The following is a 12,590-nucleotide window of genomic DNA, read 5'->3' on the forward strand; positions in this document are numbered from 1 at the left end:
TGCGTATATCAATAAAATTCAAATAAAGACTGATCGCATGATAGATAGCCCCCACAGTGCCCCCCACATTGTACGGCACCAAACGCCCAAGCCACCTTAAGGACGCAGTTTATGAATGTTAAAAGTGATACTCTTCTTGAATGATACTTTGCAAGAATGATTTCAACAATTAATATCTCTTGCTTCTTTCACAGAAAAGGCTGAGACCATTTTTTTTCGAATCTTTACACTATGTCGCTTATTATTCAGTAATTTCTTATCTCAACGAAATTGATCTGAAAAATAACTATTTGTAACGTCACTGAATATATGGTTTAAAAAAATTATTTGGTAAACAATTAGGTTATAAGTTCTAAAATAAAAAATACTGTATAATAAGCGACATTGTCTGAATAATTGCAAACTGTCCTTCACAGAAAAATGTCTTTCTACAAATTAATTTACTCCGCCATTAATTCCAGAATATATTCACATTTCATGATTTACGGGAGAAACCAATTGTTGAAACTAGTCAATATTGTTTAAATAATTGCCAAATATGCTAAAGAAGAAATATTAATCTTGGTATTCATAAACTGCATTATTTATGACGCGAAATAATTGCTTTCACGAATAATTTTGGAAAGATATTATTACTTTTTTAAACTCTGTGAACGCTCTACTCTTGCATAGTGGCGTTGCCAGTTCAAATCCCAGCTGAGGCAGATGTTTATCTTGTTCTTCAACAAATTATTTACCCGGAGTAATCGTTAAACATTCACTTCTGATTAATTAACAACTTTTTGCGAATAAAAGGGGCACAAGAATCTTATAAGCGAATAATAATTGTTCAGGTAATTGAAAGTTACCGTCACACGGGGTAATTTTGAACATGCGGGAAGTTCTGACATTCCTAAATTGATAGTTAACCCTCCGTTTACAGACAGGGGATTTTAAGGCACAAACGATTTTTCAAAACTGAAATGTCTCGCCTTTGCGAAAATATGGAAGTTCGGTTCCCCCCTCTAAAAAATCTAGGTAGTAATAGAATCAGGTCCTGTAAGTGGCGCTGCAGTTCGTCAGTTAACCTTTGAGCGGTGCGGGGTGAAAGTGCGTACAGCGACATAAAGACCCTGTCTGTAAACCCCGTTAGTGTTTTTAGCAGTCAGTGAACATTAATTGTTTAGCTTCATTTTTGTAATTTTCGGGTATTTACATGGGCCAAATAAAGTTTTCATGCAATTCTGGTGTATCTTTGTGCAATAGATATGGATTACCATTCAATATCCTACTTTTTCTATGACTGCATGAATCACTGTAAGATATTCTCATTTTTCAAGTCTTCAAATAATGCAACTTTTTTAAGCCGCCACAAATGGGCCTATGTTTTTCTTCGAAGCTCATGGTCTAAGCTTTCAAACTCTGCAACGATTTAAAAAAAATTATTTGTTGCGAAATTATGAATTTTGTAACAAGCATGGATTTTTTTTCTATTTTCCCCCAAATGTCAATTCTCATTTAAAAATTTTTTTAACGATTGAGACCAACAACAATTGGAGCATGCAGTAGACACTTAGAAAAATAACCCTGAATTTTACTAAACTTTTTGAAAGCCAGAAACAGTTCCAAAACTGAGTAGGACTTAAAAGACCATGTCTGTAAATGGAAGGTAGGAAAAAGAAGTCTGTAAACGGAGGGTTAAAATTCCTTAATGTGGATGGTTCTAAACAGAATTTAGAAACAGTTAAGGCTTGAACTGATTCCAGATTCTTGGAACAGTTTTGTGTAATGAATTTAGGGTTGTGCGAAATTACCCTGTTTGACGGTGGTTAAAAAAATACTTGGAATCTTGTTGGGTAATTTCCGGGGGTCAATTATTTTAGTTGATTATAAAATATTAAGGTAATTATTCTTATTCGTTAATTAAACGGTTTCTGCATATTTTTAAACTAATTTTCAATTATATAAAATATTATTCCTATAGAACATTTCCCCCCTTGTTAATGGATCAAAATTAGAATTAGATAAAAATCTGCCTCAGCTGGGATTTCAACTGGCAACGCCGCTATGCAAGAGTGAAGCGTTTTTAAAATTAATGGAGTGGAAATTACTCCTTGAATATGCATGACTCAAGAAGTGACTAAGCTTTAATTTACAAAAAGTTAATAACAAGTAGTTCTTTATTCCATTTTTTTAAAACTGAGCTTTTCTTATATAAAATCCCATGTTCCTTTTAAAATCACGGGTTAATGTTGACAGATTTGAAGAAATTAGGCAATTTCTTTTTACGGAAAACGAACAAATTAGAGGGATCGATATCACCGAAAATCGAAAGTCGTTTATTTAGACCGCTTCAATGTGATATATTTATATAGCATACTTTTACTGTAACAGTTGCAATTTCTTAAAACTTAACATAATGTTTGTTGTTTAATAGCTCTCGACTTTTTTATGAAACTGAGTCGTATTTCTCTTCGAAATCTTGGACTATGGCCTGACCCAGAATGCCGAAACGAACGATTAGCACAATTCCTCTCTACTTTCGCAATATCTGTTGTCTTTTTCACTGTAATATTAACGCAAGATATAGAGCTGTTTTTAAATTGGGGTGATTTAAACATCATAAGTGATATTCTCAGTATCAACTTGCCTGTTTTAGTCTCTCTGACAAAGATGATCCTTTTCCGATGCTACAGAAAAAGTTTGTATATATTTCAGGAATGATAATAATTATAAAGGTTTTTATTTCAGAAATTTTTAATTTGCGAAATGTTAAGGTCCGGGCTTTCAAATTCTCGAAAATAGTAAGTTTCCAAATTTTCAAATTCCTGCGTAGAAATTATTCAACAGTTTTTATCTCCTAGAAACTAATGAATAATTAATATAATAAGTGAGATTTAAAAAATGACATACTGCCCACCCAACCTCTTAGGTACCCACCCCCCAGTTGGGGTAGCAACCGCTACTTTTCATACATGGTTTGTGCGCTCCTGTTTACATGGAATATTTATTCACAAGTTTACTGTTCAATCTTTTTTTTTCGGCGATTCGGAAATTCGACATATTACTATTTTTTTCGAGCTATTTTTGGAAATTTACTATTTTCGAGAATTTTGTAATTTCTAGAATTTGGAAATTTTTATTCGAAAAGTTCCGGAATAAATATTTTCGGTAGTTTCATTTTCTTCGGAGAATTTAAGACTGGTTAATATATCTATTTCTACAGTAATGGACGAACCAGGTCTCAGCTGTCTTCACCTAAAAGAGCCAACAAAATTTTTGATTAAAAAGAATCACCTCATACATCTTTCCAAGACTCTTGTTATTCTATTTATCTCCACAATAATATCCCATAACCCCCAGGAAATATCCCTATCGCATTTAACAAACCTAGAGACAGGGGTAGTTTCTAGGGGTTGTCGAATATGAAAAGGGGCATAAATATATTAACTAGAGTTTTGGAAACTTGTCTGTGATTACTATTTTGAATTTAAAACTTTCTTGGCAGTTTTAATTAAAAAGAGCTGAGACTTCCTATTACTCATTCCTAAAGTAAATTTCAACAAGGAATTGAATGGTGACCTTCATTTTGACCTTGAAATTGACCTTCATGGCTTTTTGAAGGTCAACTTTGTTTTTTCAAATGGAAACCCCCTTTTTTACATCTACAATCGATAGGGCGGAAAATTCTACGTTTAGGTACGTACCCAAGTCATAGGTCAATTGTAAATTTCAAGGTCAGTTAGAGGTTATTTGAAATTAACAAAGTTTTCCAAGAGGTCAGTTTAATTCTTGAAGTAAATTTCAACGAGGAATTCAATGGTGACCTTCATTTTGAACTTGAGGTTGACCTTCATGGTCTTTTGAACGTCCACTTTGTTTTTTCAAATGGAAACCCCCTTTTTTACAGCTGCAATCGATAGAGCGGAAAATTCTACATTTAGATACGTACCCAAGTCATAGGTCATCTTGGTTACAGTGTTTTGAATATTGTAAAATCAAAAGGAAATTTTTCATTAAAAGTTCCAGGTGTTCTGGTGAAAGTTCTGTTCCTCCCCGAAGAGCTAGACAGTCCTATACCGTTTTTTGATACCCAAGTCAATACCTAAGGCGATACCATAAGTCCTATACCGTTTTCCCATGCGAATATTACGAATCGAAACTAAATATACGTATTACGAGTACATACTTACTATCTTGCGCTAAAAGATTATTATGGCGCGAGCTAAAATTTCGGAATGAGAGAGGGTATCTGTTTTAATGATGCGTGGTTGGGGAGATCGAGTTCGATTTTATGATCAAGTTCGTTTACTTTTTAATCGCAGAGAACTGGTCAGCCAAAATCTGCAGGATCTGAGGAAATGTAGATGGACATAGCCCAAGCTTTTGTTGAAAACCCACACCTTAGTTTACGTCGAGCTAGTGATGAGCGTTATGTTGCTCCTGAGACAGTGCGAAATATTTTAAAAAGCATTAATTTCCTTCCTTACAGAGTTCATCTGGTACAAGAGCTCAATGAAGTCGACCCTGATCGCCGGGTTGAATTTTGTGAAATTATGATGGACAGAATTGATAGAGATCCTCTTTTCTTGTACAATAGAGTATTTTCAAATGAATCTAATTTCATTTTAACAGGTGAAGTTAACAGGCAAAATTGTAGTTGTTGGTCCGACACAAATCCTGATTGGATGTTGGAGAGTCACACACAATATCCACAAAAGATTAATGTTTGGGTCGGTACCTTGAATGATACATTGATAGGCCATTTCTTTATCGATGGTAATCTCAATGCCCGTGCATATGAATAGCTTCTCAGAAACCAAATTGTACCAAGAATAAGGGAGATTACAGGCGATAATTTTCAAAATATTTTCTTCCAGCAGGACGGAGCAGCGGCTCATTACGGTAGGGAAGTTCAAGCATATTTGGATACTTAGTTCCCTCAAAGGTGGATTGGAAGAAGGGGTGAAATCGAGTGGCCTGCTAGATCTCCTGATCTGACGCCTCTCGACTATTTTCTTTGAGTTTATTCAAAGAGCAAAGTATACTCAACGCAACCGCGAAGCTTAGATGAATTGCGGAATAGGATTCTGTAACAAGCTACTTTGATTGATAGGGAGATGATTCGTAATGCTGTAACTCATTTTTACAATCGCATAGCTTTTTGTCAAGAAGCTGAAGGTTTTTAGTTCGAACATCTTCACTGAAGCGTGAGAGGCAAGGGGACTCACGCTAATCAAGCACCCCAAAATTTGAGAGGCAAGGGGACTCGCGCTAATCAAGCACCCCAAAGGGAACAGAGTTTACTACCTCCACGTCGTCGTTCGTGGGTAATGCTAAACGTCAACGTAAACTGCTTAGAAAAAACTTGAAAAATACTTGAAGATCATCACCAAGATCAATACAGAGCTCACCAATTAATTTCTCGTTGATTAATTGTTTCTCGTTGAATAACCTCTACCTGACCTTGAACGTTACAGTTGACCGATGACTTTGGTACGTACCTGAACGTAGAATTTTCCGCTCTATCAATTGCAGATGTAAAAAGGGGGTTTCCATTAAAAAAAAACAAAGTTGACCTTCAAAAAGACATGAAGGTCAACCTTAAGGTCAAAATGAAGGTCACCATTGAATTCCTCGTTGAAATTTACTTCAGGAATGATCTTCACTTTTTTGAAAAATATTTTACCTGAGGAAATATCCAACCGTCCAGGGACTTTTTGGACACCCTGTATATTAACTTTATTTTGGAAAATTTGTCGGCGGTGATTATTTAAAATTAAAAATTTTATAGCGGCCTTGATGAAGAGAGCTGGACAGTGATTCGTAAATGCCATAGCGGTAGTTCCTAGGGTTTAAAAAATATATTATTATAGTAATAGGTATAATAACTGGATTCTTGAAAAGTTGTCTGTGGCATTATTTTTAATGTAAAATATTTTATACGGTTTTAATTGGTCGAAGGTGACACTTGTTTCATCAGATGTGATAGGGGTATTTTCTAGGGATCGTGAAATATTACTGTGTGGATAAATATATTAAATAGAGTATTTGAAAGTTTCCTATTGTGATTATTTTTAGCTCGAAATTGTTTTGGCAGACTTAGTTGAAGCCTGCTGAGACAGATTCGTTAAATTTGATAGGGGTACTTCCTAGGCATTGTGGAATATTACAGTTAAGGTAGATATATTAACTAGAGTCTTGGAAAGTTGTCTGCTGGGCTGATTATTTTTTCGGCTGAACGGGAAAACTATGACAACAAGCGAATCTAATGTTCCGCTTGAAACTTGAAGATGAGGTGCAGATTTTTCAAAAAAGTGGTATCAACACAATCACTGACTATACTAAAAACACTGGTAAGACCCGTCCAGCTAATAAGGGCAACAAAATGGCGCTGTCCTGGTAATAATAGGCGAAATCATGGCGCTGTCCTGGCAATGTAAATACTGTTCGAAATATTAAAGGTGGAAGACAGTCCAGTCAATGAATTCAGGACTATAGATCAGTCCAACCAACAAAGGCAAGGCATGTTATTAGTCCAATCGGTTAAGACAAGACTATAAATCAGTCCAAACAACAAAGGCAAGGCAGCTTATTAGTCCAGTCAGTTAAAACAAGACTATAAAGTCTTGTATTCGTTGACTTAACTGTCTTCCACCTTTGATATTTCGAACAGTATTTACATTGCCAAGACAGCGCCATGATTTAGCCTATAATTACTAGGACAGTGCCGTTTTTTTGCCCTTATTAGCTGGACTGGTCTTACCAGAGTTTCTAGTATTGTCAGTGATTATGCTGATCACAATTTATTGAAAAATCTGCACCTCATCTTCAAGTTTCAAGCGGGACATTAGATTCGCTTGTGTTCATATTTTTCGATTTCAGCCCCACCTATCTCGAAAACTTTTGATTTTTTGGACTAGTACCCATTAGGGTTTTTTAATTAGGAGGCTTTGAACTATATTATATTGCAATTTCAGCCAATTTGACCGGGGCTGGATTTTAATGTAAATTGTGCGAGGTCCTTTTGCAATATCTAAGCTTCTCAATTAAAAACCTTTAAAATTGGAAAATATTTACCTTAACGATGTTTGAAAACATTATAAATTATTTAATTCATAACTGCTGACTTAAAAAGAAAGTTTTTTAGTATTTTAAACAATCCTCCGTGTGAATCTTAATCTAATCACTATCTTCAATTATTTATGATTTTGTGAAAAATCAATCCCTTCTTATTTGATTAATAAAACGTTTTCAATATTTTTTCCTGTACTAATTTATGTAACAAAATATCCAAAATTAATATTGTACTTTTTTAAACTAGAAATGCAGAAGCTTCTCACTTTTATTATCAAAGACTGGGATAACAAAACATCGAAGGAATATAATATAATGATAGAGTATAGTCAATTTGGAAAAAAAATAACGACTATTTTAATTGGATTTGCTTTTGCTACCACCATCTCTCGTTTGGTTCAAGGAATTTATTTAAATATCGACGTGTGGGGAAAAACCGATTTAAATGCAACTCGCTTTTTATTTTTAAATAGCTACATCCCTTACGAGTGGAATTATAGTCCTATTTTTGAAATAACTTACTTTATGGAGTGGCTAGGTGGGACTATGGCAAATGTGGCGTACTGTGGTACAGATTGTTTTTTTACTCAAATTGGTCTCCACTTGGCCAGTCAATTAAGAGTTTTGCAGTTATATATTATAAATATGGTCACTGAAATGAACAACAAAAATTCTTTCAATGACTTCAGAAACATGCCAAGTCATATAATCCAAAAGCATGATCATATTAACAGGTTTCTAAATAATAATAAATTAATGAATATATTTATCATTCTAATTTTCTTGCCTTTTTTATATTTTTATTAGCTATTTATGGTAATATTTTGCTTCCTTATAAAAGATGCATTGGAATGCTGAAAGATGCGTTCAATCTTATATTATTTGTACAATTATTTGCGAATAGTTTACAATTTTGTGTTCAAGGTTATCAACTTATATACGTAAGTAAAAAATTAGCATTAGAAAAAAGATGAAAACAATTATCATTGAACCTAAAAATTATAATTGGTATGATTACTGACAGTAGGGTCGATAGGGATAAATGTATTACGAAATTAAAAGGTTGTACTTTGATTAATGATATTTCAAATATTTGATAAGATTCTTGTTTCACGATTTAGCAGAACTATCTTTGGGCTTTCTACTTTCAATCATCACCTTCTTTAATTAACAAAATTTTTCGTGAAAACATATTTTTAATTTTCTTTCGTGGATCTAAAATATAAATTGTAGAGGGTTATACTTGCGTAACTATGAATAAAATGGCCACTGGCAATTAAAACTAACTGATTAAGTATAGTACTAGAGCTAGCATTACGAAATTTTCCGTAACATTAGCCCTGAACGAACTGGAAAAGGGTTTGGTCCTACGGAAAATTCCGTAACGGTAAACAGTTCGTAAAAGTTATAATTTTTATTTTATGATAAAAAAGTTAATAAAAAATTAGCTCATTATTCCAAATTTTTATTTAACATACTAATACCGTATTATATACTAAGCTCTCGCTTTCAGTCACCCCGATCTCTGCCTTCCTAGAACTGCTGACTCGAACAGTTTCTCAGGGGGGCAGGGCGAGAGCGGTTGCGACATTATATATCTAGATATATATTTCAATTGAAACGAGTCAGGCTGCCATTTGAATGCAATCTCCGACACTTGACTGAAAGCAAGAGTTTTATGTACTTACCCAGATCGACCCTACAATATTTTCTTGATCTAAGAAAATTTTGTTTATTTCAGGAAAATGTACCTGAAATGAAGAAACTTTATTTTCTTTCAATCAAGTCAATTTCTTAAGCCATGAAAAAATTCCTTGGATCGCGAAAATATTGCATCGTATTCATACTGATATTTTTTTGATTCAATGTTGACTTTAGTTAATAACTAATAAATTCCTTTATACATTATGTTTTGATGCAAGGAAACTCAGGTCCTAAAATTGTTTACAATAGAATGTTTTCTACTTTTAAATTTATTTTATTTAAATCACGACGAAAATTAATTTTTTATTAGAATCTGAAAAATTCTACATTTTTAATTTTCGATTCTGCTAAATTTAAAATAATGTTTTAACTTCAAAGGATTTGAAAAGAATCCGAAAGTAGCAGAATTTAAACGTGACAGTATTAAATATTCTCAATTTGTTACTTGGTGATATTTGAAAGAATCCATATTCTATGGCACTAAAATTTAAACGAAGAAATTCATTTGGTTAATCGTACCTAACAACAAATTATTAGTATTTAACAATCATTAGTGGTTCCGTTTGTATTTAAAAATCTTAGTAATTTTAGGACCTGAAAAAGCTTCTGGTTTTAAAGTAAACGCACATGCAATCTTTTTTAGTATTTGACGGATAAAAACTCGAAATCGATCCTTTACGATGTGGCTTTTATAGTGTTTTTGCTTACTTACATGATAGGAGATTTTTGTCTCTACTGTTATGTAGCAGAAAAAATTCAATTCGAGGTAAGATTTTTCAATATATAGGATTTAATTTATATTGCACTTAATTTTTTTTCAGAGTTTTAGACTTGCGGAAGCTGTATATAATAGCGATTGGTATTATCTGCCACCTCGGGGAATAAAAAATCTTCTTCTCATTATCCAAAACAGTAGAAAACCCGTAAAAATAACAGCGGGTAAAATTTGGGTGCTCGATTTACAACTGTTCGCACAAGTGAGTATATCGCAAAGAAAACATAGAAAAAGTTACTAAGATACGGTTATAAAAATATTTTTTGGTAAAACATATATGTGACCGTCTGCGAAGAAAGGGACCTTACACGCCAAGAATCGATTTTTAGGTCTTTACACCAATCGATAGTTGTTGAGTTGCTCTTTCATTTGCAAAAATTAGAAATTTTTTAAGTTGATTACTTTTTTTGTTATTAAGCTGCAAACATAGGCATGATAAACGTAGTGGGAAACCGAACGAGAGGCTTACGTATTCCAGCCCCACTGCTTACCACTGCAGCTGCCATGCGCTATGTCCGTGAGCTCCACTGGCTCACGGATATGAGCGCCTAAAGATGTAGTGGTAAGTGGTGGTGGTGCTTTTCGTTGACGCCTCCGCCACTACTCAAATGCCTGTTTGCGGACTCGGTTACGATCGCCCGTACTGTAAACTGCAGCTTTGGCGCGTAAGGTCTCTTTCTTTGCGGACGGTCATACAGGGTGGACACGCTGGGGCTTACATACATGGCGAGTTGAATGCTACCCGAATTGCACAGCATCAGGGGAGAAGCCATTATACAGGGGTATTTTCATATTTCGCGCCTTTAAAGTTACATTCGGATCGGCCATTCGGTCAAGGCCGTGCATCTTCGGATCAAGTTCATGATAGTTTCCATGGTTGCGTTCGAAACTTCAAGCGGTTATGTTCAGATTCACCTGTTTTCCCTAATCGTTGTCATTAAATGTAGGCAATGTTAATTTAAAGTTTACGCATGTAATATTTCATTCACTTTATTTAAAAACTATCCTGTGTATTCATAACATACCTTTTTTATGCAGTAAAAAGAAGCGTTAAACACCATTCACTCTTCGCTCACTGGAAGCACAGAATATTATTACTATTTTATAGTATTTGTCACTTAGCAGCCATTCTATAATGCTTTTGGCACGGAAAAAAATGACGTTTACTTCTCAGTTCACATGTCTCACTTCATTATAAATAAACACTTTTATTATTTGTAATTACTATATAACATAACCTATATTGTTTTTACACTTGTATCCGTTTGAAGTTTCGAACGCAACCATGGAAACTATTGTAAACTTGATCCGAAGATGCACGGAATTGACCGAATGGCCGATCCGAATGAAACTTTAAAGGCGCGAAATATGAAAATACCCCTGTATAATGGCTTTTCCTCTGCTGTTGTGCAATTCGGGTAGCATTCAACTCGCCATGTATGTAAGCCCCAGCGTGTCCACCCTGTATATTCTTAATATACTGTAAAAAACTTAGAAGGAAAGCCATGTAAAATCTTCCATTTCGTGAAAAAAAAACAAGTATACTCCATAAAATTTCTGATCAAATTAACCAGAATTCTGGTTAAATATGTCCTTTATTTTTGTATGGATAAAGTCACCAGAAATCTGGTTAAATTAACCAGAGATTCTAATTAAAACTATCAGAATTCTGATTACTTTAACAACAACAAAATACTAAGGCATATTCAAGACTTCAAGTCTGTATTTTAAAATTCTTTAAATTAAAAATTTAAGCTTAAAAAATAAAAATATGAAATGGGAAATTTTTCAATTAAAAGATTTTCGAATTACGCATTGCAAAGTGAATGGTATCATAAATGGGAAGCATTAAAATTCAACTAAATACATTGAAACCCTTCAATAGCCCTCCCTTTTATGGCCCTTCCCAGAATCGACACCGCGCCGCAGGTAGGTGTGATAAGTGTTGCGCGTGGTGCGCGGGGTCTGCGGTTGTTACTCAGGCTAGCACTTAAGCTTGAACAAACAAAAGCGGAGTGGGCTATAATGAGTTAGTTCCCACCCACCCTCAGTCCCGAAATCGGCGCTATAGAAAAGTTTCACTGTATTTTAAAAGCTGTTAAAGTAAAACTAGCAAATATTTTTCTTTTGAAGATTTGCAAAATTCTCGGTTAAAAGCAAATTTCCTGAGATATTTTTGCAACTGACTGAAAATGGCTGAAGCAGAAGACACGATTAACCGCCGAGGGTACTGCTATCTTTTTTCAGACACACCTGCGTTATTGTGGAGCTGCTCTGCTGAGCTCGCAGCGCTTCTCTCTTCCCCCTTAGACCACCTTGTCTTTTATAACGGGAACTTTTATTGCTTCATGTAAATTGCGTCCAAATACTGTTTTTACTGATTTGATATAATTTCAGATTTTGAAGACATCCGTGGGATACCTGTCTGTAATACTAACAATTAGAAATGCTTAGACCAGCTGCTGAAATATATTAAATAAATTGGAATATCGTTTGGAATTATTAACAATAAAGAAGTCAAATTCTACTTAGCGAAATACAACAATTATAAATTATTATATATATTCTTGCAAATATTATATACTATGTTAGAAAAATAAGCACTAATGCCATTAATTAATTAGGTTTAGAGTAATTATTTTTAACTTTGTTTCTATTTAAAATATTGATTTTTTAATTTTGCAACTCTTGTTGTCTAAATATCACCTCAGTTTTGTAAATTTTATGTGTGTGTGTATGTTTTCTGCAATTTTGTGTCAGAGGTTTTGATATCTAAAATTATACTTTTAATTTCAATTATTTACCAGCACTAAAAAAAATAATGATTAATGCTTTGAAATAAATTTCTTTTTGCTTTACTCTGTATCATCCATTTCTTATTATCCCAAATAAATTCTTACAACAATTTTTTGAACACATTATATTTTTTGAGTAAGAAATGTGCAGGCGTGGTACAGAATTCATGGAATTCACAGAATTCATGGAATTCACAGAATTCATGGAATTCACAGAATTCATGGAATTCACAGAATTCATGGAATTCACAGAATTCATG

At 33.9% G+C, this 12,590-nt stretch overlaps 1 protein-coding gene across 1 annotated transcript in view; it reads left to right on the forward strand.

Moving 5' to 3' along the window:
- The window catches only part of LOC117182950, a 27,392-nt gene extending 15,403 nt beyond the window's left edge, over positions 1-11,989 (forward strand). The window contains exons 2-5 of the mRNA XM_033376068.1: positions 2,417-2,680; positions 7,304-7,605; positions 9,582-9,737; positions 11,933-11,989. Coding sequence (XP_033231959.1) covers positions 2,431-2,680; positions 7,304-7,605; positions 9,582-9,737; positions 11,933-11,989 — 765 coding nt within the window. The 5' untranslated portion in view covers positions 2,417-2,430. The remainder of the gene's footprint in view (positions 1-2,416; positions 2,681-7,303; positions 7,606-9,581; positions 9,738-11,932) is intronic.
- Positions 11,990-12,590: the final 601 nt, after the last annotated feature.

This window comes from Belonocnema kinseyi, chromosome 2 (genome assembly GCF_010883055.1).
Source record: "Belonocnema kinseyi isolate 2016_QV_RU_SX_M_011 chromosome 2, B_treatae_v1, whole genome shotgun sequence".
NCBI classification, from domain to species: Eukaryota; Metazoa; Arthropoda; class Insecta; order Hymenoptera; family Cynipidae; genus Belonocnema; species Belonocnema kinseyi.